Genomic DNA, 14,971 nt, shown 5'->3' with positions numbered 1-14,971 from the left:
CGCTGAAATCTGGTTGCCATAGCAACCTGTTAGGGTTAGGAGCTGCCAGCAGTTTCAGGACTGTGATAAGAAACCAGGGGGCGCCCTTAGCCTGCACTCCCTCCTTCATTATTTTAACATTACTCTAGTTTCAGTACTCACTAATGCCTATAGTTCTAGAACACAGATTTCACCCAATTCTATAGGGTTTGCCATTCTTGTCTTGTTAAACCACAGCATATTATACTGTACTCTTCAATGTTTCGCTGTGCTTTTTACCTGTATTCTTTGGCTGCCTAACATACATATTAAGGTATAGAATTTCCATGCATAGTTTTCAGTTCTCATTATTAAATTAACAGAAATGACCAGATGCGCCTGTTTTTATTTTATTTTATTTTATTTTTTCTATGTGATGTATTTTAAATAGTAAAGACTGAGTGAGATGAAAAAAATCTATTGAAATGCTGTGTATTTTAAGATTTGGTTTCTTGTAATGTTATTAGGCCAAGGTAACCACAGAAACTGCTCCACCCACTCTCCCACCCCCTATATCTATATATCTATATCTATCTATATATATCTATATCTATATCTATATAAGCAAACAAGCAAACAAACAAACAGAATAAATGCTCTTAGTAAATTAATGCTATTGCAAAGGAACACTGCATCAACCCCATACTGCTTTATCTAATATTACTACACTCTATTCCAGTATTTAAAGGCTAGTGAATCAAGCGACAGATAAGAGTTCTCTTTGTTTTCCTGATGCAAGCCATGCAGGGGTGTTTGTGTGTGTGTGATAATAAGAAACACAGTGTGAGTGAACAGAAAGCACAGGACTATTTGAGAATACGCACCAGACAAGAATATAGAAAACAGTTATAGGAGAGACTGTGTTTATATAAAAGGATTTATATTAGGTACTGGGAGTTTAGAAATTACTAATACTCCATGCAACACTATTTTTAAACTTGAATCTTCATGTAATAATTGACTGATCAATAAAAGCGCTGGATTTTACAACGTAATCACCAAGGATCGCCTGCCTTCACTGTAATTCTCAGCCTCTTGCATGAGGATGTTGGTCAGGTAACAAGGAAGTTGTCTCTTTCCGAGTGCCACACCACAACACTGCTGGTAAGCTCAATCAATACCTTTGCTGATTAGTCACTAAGTAGATGAAAAGGAGTTTAAAAATGACTTTTTAATAGAGCAAACTCTGACATGAAACCAATAAAATGCACGCTATTACATTGTAGCAGTGTGCTTTGACCTCTAACTAGGGTTAGAATATCTGGGCTTTGCTTAATCCCCCACCACCTATATTATAAAGGATGTCACCGTTTGTAATACCTCGGGGCAGGTATCATTTGCAGTTTATTTCTTTTTTGGAAAGCAGTCTTGTCTTATTGCACTTCCTAATGGCAACCTCTCAATCAGCACTGGCACTCTGCTGCTCATATTAGTGTTTAGTGGATATGAAATTTCAAGCAGATACCCAGGACTTATGAACCCTTCTCAGTCATCAGCCCCAGGATACTCTCCAATCTCCGCCAGGATTTGGTCCATATTTTAACACGCTAGGCCTATTTCTCTCACAATGACATTAGATTCCAGAATAACATGCACCAGTGCAAAGCTGACAGGGATCAATTATTGCAAACACAAATCCCTATTTACCAATTTACTGTTTCTGTCAATTGTATATCACTTGCATTTATAATGGGGATATTAAATTGATTTATGCAAAGAGGCGGGGCATTGGTAAGAATGTGGATTGGAAGGGGGGCATGCCCCTTCATATCTCAAATGTCCCCGTTCTGTTCTGTCGAAGCATTTATCTTTGTAAATAAGGGGAACTGGCATCACGAATGTTCAGATTAAATGAAATGTTTTGGACTCACTTAGCTGTAAATCTTACATGACACCCCTGCAATCGCTCCTGGGTTGTCCTGAGATACCCCTCCACTTTCCTACACAGAGTTTATACTGTATCACACCTCTAAATTACTGCACAGTTCACAACATTCCAACAAACTGCACTCGCTCCCTGACACTTTAAATCTTCCCTCATTTAAACTATTGTTTTCACACTTTAATCTTGTTGTTTTGTAAGTGAAACAAGGACAGAAATGAGACTTGAGAGCTGCAGATCAAAAGAAAGCAGATTGCATTAGTATACGTTGGGTTCCTATAAGCACATACTGTACTGCTGGATACGAGGTGCCTGAAAGACAAAACAACTGCAGTACGTTTCTTCTGAGGAGAGTTGCAGGGTTCATTAAGGATTATAACAATGGAGATTTATCGCTCCAAATGATGCCTTAAATGAGCCTTTAGCAAAATGATTCCCAGATGAATTCCGGAAGCATTTTATTTTCTCGTTTAAAATGTGCACTGTCAGTGTTTGCAGTAAAACAGAATCTGTCACCACGTTGCTCAGATGAAACTTTTATTCCAAGAGACTTGACTGATTAGCATCAAAAACAAAACAAACCAAAAACATGTATTAGAATGACAGCAATCAGTACAGTCAAACAACAATATCTCTTCAGCTCAACATAAATACTGACCTCCAACTAGTGGCATTTGTCACTGGAACACCACTGTGCTGATGGTAGTTAACTAAACCACAGCATCTCAGTTTGTATCCTAGTGTTTATTTAACAGTGTGTTAAAAACAGTAAAATGCATTCTCTTAAGTGTCACAATAGCGGTCATTTGCAGAATCACCAATTGCTTTTAGAAAGTTAAAAAATCAATATAGTGGATAAGGGGAGCGAGTTTTGTTTTGGGGGGAAATCAGTGAACTAATCAATTTGAATACTGCCAGATGCCTCACTGATAGAGTAAGTGCTTTCACTCTGTGGGCAACGTCATGGTCCATCTCCAGTCACTAGGAACTGTAGATCACTGGAACGGTATATCTCTGAAAAGACCAACCCTAGTAAATGAAAACCTTGAATTGCACACTGTTAAAAGGCTATAACGTTCCTTGCTGATAGAAAATCTAATTAAAGGCTCCCTCGATCACATCATCACTTTTATAGTGGGGGAAAGAAATAAAAGTCTCAAAAGTAATAAAACCTTGAATAAATGCAGTGAATCACAATTTAAAAAATCAATTCCTAAAGCTGTAAATGCCTCGAATGCCCATCCAGAACAACTATGAAAAGTCTGCTCAGTGTGCAAGTACAGGTGTAGTACCCTTCCACTAGGAACGCATACAAATTCCTTTAGGGATAAGCTGCCACCTAGTGGCACAAACATTTATACAAGACACCTGTTAAAACGGGAATTACACCTGACGCAGATTGCAAGGGCAGCCCTCTACACAACAATAGCAAGATCCAGGATCAAGTGTTTCAAGTCCATCTTACAATACCATGGAGGCTGGATATTTGTGTGTTAAACACTTTTACCTTTACTACTGAAATACATACTGTACAATGTAAAAGAGCCCTTACACAGATCATTACTTGCAGGACATGAAAGTATGCTAATGCTGTTTGATACCGAAGCTCAAACAGCATCAGACACTAGTGTGGTTAAAAGGTGAACACTAATAGACTCTATTGCTGTTAGTTAGGATCTCCAGCTCAGCCATTGATAAATCATGGGGATTCATTTTAATGATGTAAACAGCAACAGATCTATACACTAGTGCCCTTTAACACGATATTATTGCAGCTCTGCGTATGAGTGATCTACTGACCCCCTAATTAACATTACCACATGAAATGGAAATAGTACAGAGATAGAGACAATTTATAGAGACAATTTATGAGTTTTATGGGAGCACCACTGTTGATGATTAATATAGACCCAGTCTTATCTAGTTCCATGTAGGTTCGAGTTTCTAAGGACTGGGAAGGATGCCGCTGTCATCCAGAGGTCTCTCAAAAAGGAGAACACAGATTCCTTTAGATGCTGCAATTAATATTTAATTTGTTATTAATTCAGTGAAATGCACATAAAAGAAGAAGCAATACCATTAACATGCCCTGGTTGTACATACTACAATGTGAAAAATACCTTTACCAACACAAAAATATAAATATAAATATAGCACGTGTACCTACAGTATCTAGACATTTAGCAAAGGGCCACAAAATGTTTAAAAATGTGAAACTAAATATTTGTTCACAATGCAGTACTGCATTTACTTAAACTAAGATTGGAATTCAGGTCAAAATGGTCATACATGTTACACACAATTAACCAATTCAGAAATTCTATGTAAAATCATAGTAATGTGAACCTGCAATCTATTGTGATACATTGGGTCCCCCTTATAGTACACATTTTGGTCCTCAACAATATATGTATTTAACTTGGATTACAGTATGTCTTAAATTTAATATTTAGGTCCTGTTTGAATAAAAAAAAGAGAAATTGAATAAACAATTAGGACTACCTTACCTGAGATGTAGTAACATTAGGTGCAATACTACAACATTAGTGCCATAAGACATGTTAAACAGTGACTCCCTTTAAGTAATACACCCAGCTGATGCTCTGGCCAGTCCCCTCGGAGCGAGGGCAGGACACGGTCATTTTTCCGCTAATGGGTGTCTTGGCACCGGTGGGGTTGCCCTCGAAGGAGACGATCACGCTGTGGGTCTTCTTGGAACGGACAGTTTCCAGAGGCTTCACCGTGAAGGCTGGGTTGTCTACCTGGAAGGAGAAGGCTGTGGTCTGAAGGAAGACGTTCTTGAAGGGGATGGAGGTGGTGGAGCCAGCCCGGATAGGGAAGGGGCCCTGTGCTTTGGGAGGGCCGCAGGTCCCGTACAGCGGGATGGTGTAATCTCCTCCGACAGGAGAGGAGATACTCAGGACCCCCCGGGTTTCCCCAAGCTGGCTGGGCTCGAAGATCACCTCCACACTGACCTCCGTGCCCCCCTGGGACCCTGGAGCCACGCTAATGGTCTTTTCCAGGTGGAAGTCAGGACTGTCGATCTGAAAGAGGAAAGGGTAAGAATTACAGTGGATTAGGTGGATTATAAATTTCTGTAAGAATTCAAGTATTCACTTGCTTTCATTTAGTTTTATTTTCATTTTAAAATGAATGTTGCTTTTTAGCCTATTCAGATATGCTGTTTAAGTATTACAGAAACAATGTGAATACAATCAAAATAAAAATGGGCGGGCTGCTGTTCTTTTCCTCTCCCTCTCTCCTCTTACCTTGCAGGTGTACTCAGTCTTTATCCTACAGAAGTTGATAAACTTGGCGTTGATTGCGTGGCTGCTGCCCAGCGTGGTGCGGAAGTACATTGGCTTCTCCGGTCCGGCGGGCAGGGCCTTCAGGACCAGCTCGTACTGGAAGAAGCCCAGGTCATGCTGCTGCAGGGTCAGCCGGCCCGTGGTTTCACCCGATTTCAGAGGCTGGAACTCAAACATCAGAGTGCCCTGGAAAGGTATTGGGTCAGCGCAATGTGAATGCTACTTCAGAATGCTATTTAGTTCTCTATTTTAATTACATTAATAGTGACTGATCTAAATAATTTGCAATAATCCTGTCGGTATTTACTGACGCACTTAGGAGGTGATTAACTGACCCGTGTAGCAAAATGAATACATTGATGTATAGCACGTAAAAGCAGGTTTATCAATTTAAAGGTGCTGGTATTAAGTTCTGCCCCTGATTAAATCCTGAATCAGCACCAGACTCTGCTAGCAGAGTAATTGGTCTGTAGTTTACAGGTCGAATGTGGTTCTTCGTGTGCTCCTACCTCTGACTGGGCTGGAACTGTCAGATGTGTTGGGATGTTGATGTCTTGGAGTTTACAGTCAGTAGTAAAGGTGACTGGTATAAGCAGCGGGTTGTCCACTTTAACAACGGCTGACGTGCACTGGCGCACCGGTGATGTCATCTCAATGGTACTAATTATACCAGGGGGTGTGGCCTTGAAGTTGACACTATAGTACAGATACTCCTGGGTTGTCTCGTTACGGAAAGTGACCTTGGAAGCCAAGGAAAGAAAAGTCATGATAGGATCCCCAATGAATTAGTAACCGCGTCCTGACCTTTAATATTTTAGAATGAGTGCTTTGACCTAAAAAGAACACAAATGAAAGTACCATTGCAAATGCCCATCGTGAAAATGCATGCTCAATATAATGAAATCTTTTTCTTTAAAAGAATGCACTTGGAAGCTTCATTCGTTTTACCAAGATAAAAACCCCACCAACCCCCGATTCCCACCTTGGCACTGAACTGCCCCTCCTTGTATGAGAAGAAGTTGAGCTTGTAGTCCCTCTTGGATAAAGCGGGGACCTCAATGTAGTCGAGGCCCTTTAGGAGAGTTGTACAGTCCAGTTTATCAGGCTTGATCAATTCTACTATAACATGGAACCTGGAAGGGGTACAGAAAAAACACATACTATTGTAATACAATATGCAGAGATCAGCCAGACAAGTCACTTGTGGGGTGCTCAGTAGCTCAGCGTACATTTAGTAGGCATGTGTGTGTTTCATTCACTAAAATAAACTCTGCCAATCCATTATTGTTCAGAAAGTCTGTGTCAGACCGAAAATAACAAAAGCTGAACTGTACAAAGCAATAAAAAAAGGTCTGCTTGATATGTTAAAAGCATTACATGAAATCCTGTTGTCCTCTCAACATATCTCCCCCCACAACCTTACCGCTGTGGTTTGGGGAGCCAGTTGCTAATGGGAAGGAGCTCAGTGTAGGATGTCTTGCTGGGCACCTCACGGGTGATGTTGCCAGATGACTTTGGCGGTTCAGCAATGCCTTGCAACAAATAGATCAGTCCTGTACCATCGGGGAAGGCAAAGAAAATTGAGCCCTGGTGGGGGGGGAAACACAAACACAGCTCTAATGAGGCCACAGTGGTGTACAAAAGCCACCGAGATGTGATAACTGAAACAGAAAATGATACAAGAATTTTCATGCTTCTCTTTAAGGCGTATAATCTTCTGTGTGCATAACAGCCCTAAAACATTCCAAGTTATATTGTAGTTTGTTTGTCATTGAACGGTCAAGCTTTGTGCTGGAGCTGGTACATGTCCCGTTACCTGATGTTTCTTCCCATCAAGGGTCATGGTAAGTGGTCTGTATGTAATCTCGTAGGGCTTGTTCTGTTGGTGCGGCTCAACAACAAAAGAGGGCGGCCCGCTCCATTGCTCCCCCTCTATGACTGGACGCAGGTTCCACAGCTGGTTCGTTTTGTTCTGCAGGAGGATCGCCTGGGACTGCCGGGTGCGGACCTGGCACACAAAATTCACCACCTGGGAGAAAGAATTGGACAGTCAGACCAAAGAGCAGTGTAAACCAGCACTCGAAATCCTCCAGTGGCTCTTTAAACCACTGTCAAAAAATATATCACAGCCACCCATTCGTAGGATTTCAGGTGGAGTATCATGGGAATAATACCTGAAAATCTATGTTAACTTTAATGTAATTTTGACTTTAATATAATTTGTGTTGCAAAATCCAATAAAACATTTTTTTTTTAATCTTCTAAACAACTCCATCGACTTTAGCAATGAAAGACAAACAGTACATTTTTTTGCTTAGTATACCAGCAGACATTTAAGATTATGTGATTAAATGGACATTGCAAAAGAGTGCTTTATTATTAGACAGTTCTCTGTGCTACATTTGATTCTCAGGTGTTGTGTAGAACTGCTCACCTCCTTGGTTATTGGTGCCATCACACAGGATCCAGTCAGGGTTAGTTTGAGGGGCTTGCCTCCCTCGATGTAGCAGCTCAGGTTGTCATAGCGGATGTCCTGGCTCAGCTTGAGGGGGCTGAAGATCAAATCGAAGGTCACCTCCATTCCAGGGGAAATGTACCCTCCCACCGGACTGATTGAGAAGTCAGGGGCAAATTTCTGCACATCCCACTTAAAGCTGAACAAAAGAAGATAACGGGAAACAGATCTGAAGTTTGTGACGTTCACTTGACACAAGATGTTTGGTAACTTGACACATGACATTTCAATTCTATATTCTATGCATTTTAAGCCATGTACTTGATTTCTAAATTTGTTGATTGAAACGTCATCATTTGATCTATTATGTCAATGTAGTCTCTATAGCACATGCTCACAGACACAGGACACACTCAACCTCACAGAATGTTTTTTTTCAGCATAATTAATATATCCTTTTTCTCTGATTATAAACGTGTGTAAATTAAAGTTTGGCTAAACAAAAGCTCCTCGGGTCCAAAGCTCCGAGTTATACCATGGGATTGGAGATCTACTGGCAGAATCAGAAGATAAAATGCAGATGAAAGTTTTACTTATTCTAGTGCCAAAACGTTTTTTACTTTTTCAATGTACTGTACAACAGTCTCTACCTGGCTCCGATGTCTCCTGTATTTTGCATCAGAATCCTGCGGGAAGCCTGGCTGTTCATGATCACTGCCCCGAAAGGGATGTAGTCCTGATCCAAGCTAATCTCCAGCGCCTGGCAGCACCCACGCAGCATGAACAGCGAGCGGGACGTCCCGCACCATTCCACCATCCCTTCCTCTGTGAAGGGGGGCACTCTGCGTTTTGGGGAAAACACCACTTCCACAAGACAGCGCCCCCCACTGGCCTTAAGAGTCACCTCTCCCTGGGGACTGATGCTGAACACCTGCAGTAAACGTAGATTTGTTTAAAAATGGTGATGCAGGTTTTCTTGTTTTTTAAATGAATTAATGATAATGAATTTGTTTTGGCGAGTAACATCCTGAGTGCAAAAAGTTTTACTGGTATGCAAAATCAGAGGTGCTTGATCTGAGCAAGTTTTCCAAAGGGCAGTCAATCAATGAATTATTATTTAAGCCATCTATTCATCAACCTATCTCACTACCCACCTAATCAAACAGACATGTGGACAGACAGACAGAGGAATTGAGAGAAGGTGCTCCATCAACACAGGGTGAGATTCATTGAAAATGTAGAAATCATTAAGAAGTAACATAAATAATGACTTCTATTTTCTTTTCCAGTTCCACAGATGAAGCAGCGTATGTACCTAGCCTCAAAGCTCTAAAGACGACTGTATCTTGTACCTTAGGGTCCATCAATGCCTCTTGGTTAGGGTTCACAACCAGGTTAAAGGTCAAGGGGACATGGCTGTTGTTGACCAGAGGAATCAATCTCTTCACTGTCTGCCCGACTCGCAAAGCCCCAAGATTCACCACCTTCTGTCTCGGGTCCCCAAGTTCAACCTGAGTGAAAAGAGAAAGTGGAGGGATGGGCCATCAGCAATAAAAAGGCATTGGGCTTGTTGAGTCCTATCAACTGTATTTTAGCAAAATAGGTTTTTGACAGCATTATTTAAAAAGGGGAATACAGATTTATGTATTTATTTACTGTTACCAGAAATATACTGTATAACCAAGAAACAGATATTTACTCATAAAATACATCTGACTATACCCAGGTAAATATTTCCCAATCAAACATGATGTAAAATGTATAGAAATAAGCCATTGTTAGACCATTGTAAGTGACTGAGAGTAGTTGTTAATTTGTTCCCCAGTGTGGAAGTCTTCTCACCTTCATCTCAATGCCCTGACCCAGGATCTCCACGCTCTGCCTGGTGAACCCATTGATCTCAAAGGTGACCCTCTCCTGGTACTTGATGGCTTCTTTGGGGTAGAAGGTTATCGGTACTTCCACCACTCCTCCAGGGGGCAGCACTTCAGACAGAAGCCCCACTACCAGGTAAGCAGTATTGGTGAACAAACACTGAATGCTGTGGATAAGGGGGGTCTCTTTAATTACACTAGGCTCACAGTGTTTTTTTTGTTTATTTTTTACTATGGATATCTCATTTTACATTAAAAAGGTAACGTAATAGATTTCCATATATAGTAGTCTCAGCGTATAGGAACACCTCCTAAGAGAACGCTTCGGCTTAGGGAACACCCTTGTGGTGAAACACATTTTTCCCTTTTAAATGCTCTGCTTAAAGGAACAGGAACTTTGTTTAAAAAACACCTTTTTGGAACCGATAGCGATTCGTTGCTAACTGATACTGTACTGTTTTATAACCTGATAACTCCTTATCATCAAACATAAATTCAAATGGTTTATTCAATCTTTTCAAAAGTGACTTGTTATCACGAGAGTGTCTTGAGGCACACTGACTGGTTTATTAAATCATTCCAGAACCGCCACCGTTTATCATTGACACACTGCTGATCTTGAAAAAAAACCTGACACAACTTGCCAAGCAATTTGGTGTTTCCCGTTCTGGTTAGATGCTTCACCATTCTGTTAAATAATTTTGTGCATGTCTTGAATATTGCACATGCTCATGATTAATCTAGATCTTTTTACATGCGTATGGGTGCTGGGTTAATTTAGTTTGACAGTTTATTATTATATTTTAGTAAAATACACTTGCCTATTGCTTTTCTCTTACTTATTCTGTTCATTTCATATGTTGATGCATGTGTGTCATGACAAGTAATACATATGCACTTATTTATTGATTCATATTGTGTCCGGTGATCAGCTTTGTCTTAGAGAACACTTCACCTGCTTCGGGGTGTTACTACTGCAAACTTAACAATATTCTACAATGATTGTACGTTATCAATTTGTATATCAATTATATTATCATATATCTATATATATTATATATAATATATAAATATATATAATATATAATATATATTATATATATCCCAATAGGTTATCACATACCTTTACTGCACACTTTTTTTGTAGTTGGTACTCCTACATCTTCTCAAGCATGTTTCAGATAGATGAGCAATTCAATTTCACTATAACCTGCTTTAACAGTGTTTTGAGCATTACCTGGCCTCTTTCTCCCCCTTGTTGGTGATGATGAGTTTCTGTGAGCAGGGAACCAGACCAGCGATGAAATTCATCCCAAAGTTGTGTTTGGTGAATGAGAAATGGACACCAGGAGGTACAGCTGAACCAGCCAGCATGCAGTTAAATGTAGGGCCGTTCTTTATCTGCAAGGAGACATGAGGCAGGACATGAGTAAACAGCTCATAAAGGCTACTGTTACCACTGGTGGCTAAAGCAGCATGACTGCAACATGTGGCACAAAGCACATGATTGCGTTATTAGATGTGACCTTCTCTGCAGTATGATAGCACCAGTTACCACCCTGCATCCCAATTTCCCGCAGTGCTGTTATACCTTGAGCTTGAGCCCGACGTCCTTCAGCACACACCTCTGCTGGGGGTAGAAATAGAGCGTGGATCGAGTCTGCTGGCCGACCACCACACTGCCGTTCTCTGGAACCACCTTCAGGAATTGCAGCAACTCCTTTGGTCCCCAGAGCTCCCACTGGAAGCCCAGGATGAACTTGCCAGTGTTGGAGACAAGGAAATTACAATACGCCTTCTCATTCAGCTCCACCTGCAGTTTAGGGTTAAGGTAATGAAACAAACACTTTAGTCAAAACGTCTTTTATGTTATTATTAATTAATAACAAAGCTAGTGCGCAGTGCTGTCAATAAAAAAAGGCTGGCTATTTTAAAAGTTTAACATAAACATTTATTTGAGACACTTCTGCCCTTGTGCTCATGTTGGGTTAGTGCTCATGTTGCTGTATATGCTGCATCTGAAATGAAACTTTATTCTAACATCCTTTCGATACCCATGCTGTCACATTACTGTGGACTTCATTCAGAAACCGCTTGGTATGTGTGTATGATACTGAGGCTGTCTGTGGCTCAATCCTTTACCTGCTGGAAGTTGATCTCATTGACCTTGTCCAGGCTGCACTGGGTCAATTCCCCCTCTGTCTTCTCATATTGAAGACTGGCGTTCATGGAGTAGCTGTCCACCTTCACATTCATGGTCAAAGGAAAGGTTTTTCCCTTCACGTCACACATCAGGTTAATGTTCACCTTGCCTTCGTGTGTTGGGTTAAAGGAGATTACCACCGGGACCCTGGGCAATAGTGAGAATTTGTGATGCACCTTCCTTGAGCTTTGTTTAAATAATAATAATAATAATAATAATAATAATAATAATAATAATAATAATAATATGATATGAACAGGCAGAATAAGTGAATTCTTTAGCCTGGTGTCACTTCCGCAATTCAGTCCAGGTTTTCAGACATCCTGATGACTGCTTGGACATAGAAAATAAACTAGCCTTTCCCTCCTTAGAATGGGTGTACTGAAAGGATGCGCATTGGCAAGACAGTTATTGGAGAAGCCTGTTTTATGGGTATACAGAGGTATTAGGTCTAAAGTGCTATCAATCCAGCACCAATTACAAACGCTTAACATCATGAAAGAATACAACTTTTCAAGAAAGGAATACTAAGATGCACAATCAGCGTTCCCTAGCCACCTCCTTTATACCTGCTCTTAGGAGGCACTACACCCTCCATTGGCTGCAAGGTGAGACTGTCCTGGAACCCCTCTGAGTGCCGGGAGGTCTCTCTGAATGAAAAGCTGAATGCTGTTTCTTCACTGTTTACTATGTACACAGTCTCATGGGCATCTAGACCTGCAAATGATGATAAGGTTTAGAAAGGAAATTTAAAGGATGATTAGATTAGACAGGAAGCACTTCATTTTGTTTTTGTCAAACATACACTGGATGACAACAGTGAAGAGGAATATAAAGACAAGCTCAATCAAGCTCAATATAAAGACAAGCTAGGGGCACATTTCTTTGCCTCTTCTAGAAGAATGGTAGACACTCACAGCAGCATGGTGACATCATTTGGAATAAACTGTATCCAAGGATATAGAATGGGGTGGCATCAGACATTTTATTACAATTGCATGGACAATATGGAGATTAAGGTGTTGCACTGTCCAAAGGTATCTACTGTACCTAAAGGTTGATCTAAGAGGGCTGTGATTAAAATGTGTAGCTTACCAATAAGGAGAGATCTGTAGTTGAGGTAGGATCGGTCCAAGTACACGGATGGCTCTCTTGCATGGCCCACCAGCAGGAAAGGCACAGCAATGTTATGTTCCGGAATCAGGAAGGTCCAGAAAGACTCTGCGGTGTCCAGTTGTTGCGGCAGAAACTCAAAGGTGTTCTAACACAAGAACAGGTCATGAAAACCAGGGCTTCACATGTGTGAATTAAATGCTAAACTAAATTAAATTTAGATTTTGTTTTTTCTGAGCTGCTTCTTCCTTTTCACAACACAGATCGTCCTATTAACATGCTGTGATAATTGCTAATAGGCAGCCCAGTAGTTTGAGCGGATAACTGGGAGTCAAAGGTTCAAATCCTAGCAAAGTTTTCTTAATTACACTGACATTCATTTAAATAATGTGATCAGTTTTTATTTTTAGCAAACATTATAAGATTGAGAGGCTATTTTGATTAACTATTGAGCAATACAATGTGGAAGAACTCGGACAAACATGCACACACCTCCACTTTCTTGCCTGCCCTGATGGTGCCCTTTTCTGTCAGGCACCGGAACACAGGCTGCAACCTCAGATCCGCTGGATCGTCGCACCGCCACTGGAATGAGTAGGCTGCGTTGGTAGGGTTCATGATGTCGAAGGTTCTGGTAGAGACAGGAGTGCTAATAAGGCTTTTTTTGGAACAGAGCTGCGGTACAGGTTACTAACCAACAAGCACAATACTAACTAACAGTACGGAATGGTACGGAGAGGGACCACATTGTTTTCAGTCACATGTCAAATTGTTGCTTCAACACTCAATCATCATAAAAAAAAGAAACCGTAGTATTAGTAATATTACAAAGAAGTACTGAATCAGGAGAGCATGTCTCTATGGAATGATGCTGCGTTATGTTATATGTGTGAAGGAAGTGTTGGAGTACCTAGTGATGGTTGTGTTGAGTCCGACAGAGAAGAACTCGATGACCCTGGTGTTAGGGTCAAGTGTGGCCCTAGGAGGTGCCCCACGGGGGCCCCTAAGCTCAGGGTCTCTCTGGTTACTGCTGATGTAATCAGAGTCCACAAGGTCAAAGTGGCAGAAAGGGAGGAGGCTCCGGCCCTTTACAGCCATGGTTGGGCCCTGGTCATCCTTCAGGTTGGGTATACTGAAACACAACATCACAACGTACAAGACTGAGGCTTAAATGGTGTGAATGGAGAACGTTCTGGTCTCTTAAAAAAAAAAAAAAAAAAAATCAGGATCCGTCTGAACGAGACATTTTCCTGATAAAGCGCCATGTGGAAACTGACCTGCAGACTAGCCGCCCCTCAAACTCAGCCACCTCCAGAGGGGAGAATTTGATCAGGAAGACCTGCTTCTTCTTGGCTGCTATTATGCCAATGCTGGGTTCCACAGTGAAGGGAGGCAGATCGGGGTCCCCGGCGAGGAGGGGTGAGACACTTTCCAAAGAGCTCACTGGCCGGCTCCCTGAGCGACTTCCTGAGCGACTCAATGGCTGAGTGCCATTGCCCTGACCTGGGGAAAGACTTTCTGGTTCAGACTACTCAAACTTCGTTAGTGACCTTCGTTAGTGTATTTGTTAATCAAACATATAACTTATGAATTAGAGTAAATGGTATTTAAGTTTTGTAAAGGCCTGATAATGTCCTTCACCTTCTGGTAAGTTTGTATGCTTCTCAGAGAAGCTGACCCCCTTTCCATAGCTCTCCATTAACACCTGCCAGGAGAACTCCAGCTGAACACTGCCTTTATTCATCATCTGGAATCTATAAGAGAAAAAAAAATAATTATACACTGCCATGCTCTACAGCTTGAACAAATGTATTCAACAGTAGATGAGAAATACGGTATAACTTGATAATAATAATAATAATAATAATAATAATAATAATAATAATAATAATAATAATAATAATAATACAATGGCCACACACTCACTCAAAGACTCTAGTCTGGAAGAGGAGGGTGTCTTTAAAGCGGATGGCTTCAGCTTTGCATTCGAACTGGGCGTAATCAGCGATAGCACTGACTCGCAGAGCCAGCTCCCGAGTCGTGTTCTCCAGCACAGTGTGCGCAGGCTCTGGGTCAGTCTCGATCACCTGAGGTACAGCCAGTTAAGAGACACAGTCA

At 41.1% G+C, this 14,971-nt stretch overlaps 1 protein-coding gene across 1 annotated transcript in view; it reads right to left on the bottom strand.

Moving 5' to 3' along the window:
- Positions 1–2,436: 2,436 nt before the first annotated feature.
- Positions 2,437–14,971, bottom strand: part of hydin (HYDIN axonemal central pair apparatus protein) — a 76,113-nt gene continuing 63,578 nt past the window's right edge. Inside the window, exons 66-85 of the mRNA XM_041268928.1 lie at positions 14,780–14,940; positions 14,495–14,607; positions 14,131–14,356; positions 13,764–13,985; positions 13,346–13,484; positions 12,836–13,001; positions 12,310–12,457; positions 11,680–11,887; positions 11,129–11,350; positions 10,775–10,938; positions 9,506–9,704; positions 9,016–9,174; positions 8,314–8,594; positions 7,643–7,862; positions 7,025–7,237; positions 6,632–6,795; positions 6,191–6,341; positions 5,718–5,948; positions 5,170–5,394; positions 2,437–4,944 (exon numbers count right to left, since the gene is read on the bottom strand). Coding sequence (XP_041124862.1) covers positions 4,462–4,944; positions 5,170–5,394; positions 5,718–5,948; positions 6,191–6,341; positions 6,632–6,795; positions 7,025–7,237; positions 7,643–7,862; positions 8,314–8,594; positions 9,016–9,174; positions 9,506–9,704; positions 10,775–10,938; positions 11,129–11,350; positions 11,680–11,887; positions 12,310–12,457; positions 12,836–13,001; positions 13,346–13,484; positions 13,764–13,985; positions 14,131–14,356; positions 14,495–14,607; positions 14,780–14,940 — 4,095 coding nt within the window. The 3' untranslated portion in view covers positions 2,437–4,461. The remainder of the gene's footprint in view (positions 4,945–5,169; positions 5,395–5,717; positions 5,949–6,190; positions 6,342–6,631; positions 6,796–7,024; positions 7,238–7,642; positions 7,863–8,313; positions 8,595–9,015; positions 9,175–9,505; positions 9,705–10,774; positions 10,939–11,128; positions 11,351–11,679; positions 11,888–12,309; positions 12,458–12,835; positions 13,002–13,345; positions 13,485–13,763; positions 13,986–14,130; positions 14,357–14,494; positions 14,608–14,779; positions 14,941–14,971) is intronic.

The sequence above is a fragment of the Polyodon spathula genome, chromosome 13 (assembly GCF_017654505.1).
Source record: "Polyodon spathula isolate WHYD16114869_AA chromosome 13, ASM1765450v1, whole genome shotgun sequence".
Lineage (NCBI taxonomy): Eukaryota > Metazoa > Chordata > Actinopteri > Acipenseriformes > Polyodontidae > Polyodon > Polyodon spathula.
The sequence above is the reverse complement of the archived record's forward strand: the minus strand, read 5'-3'. Positions and strand labels throughout refer to the sequence as shown.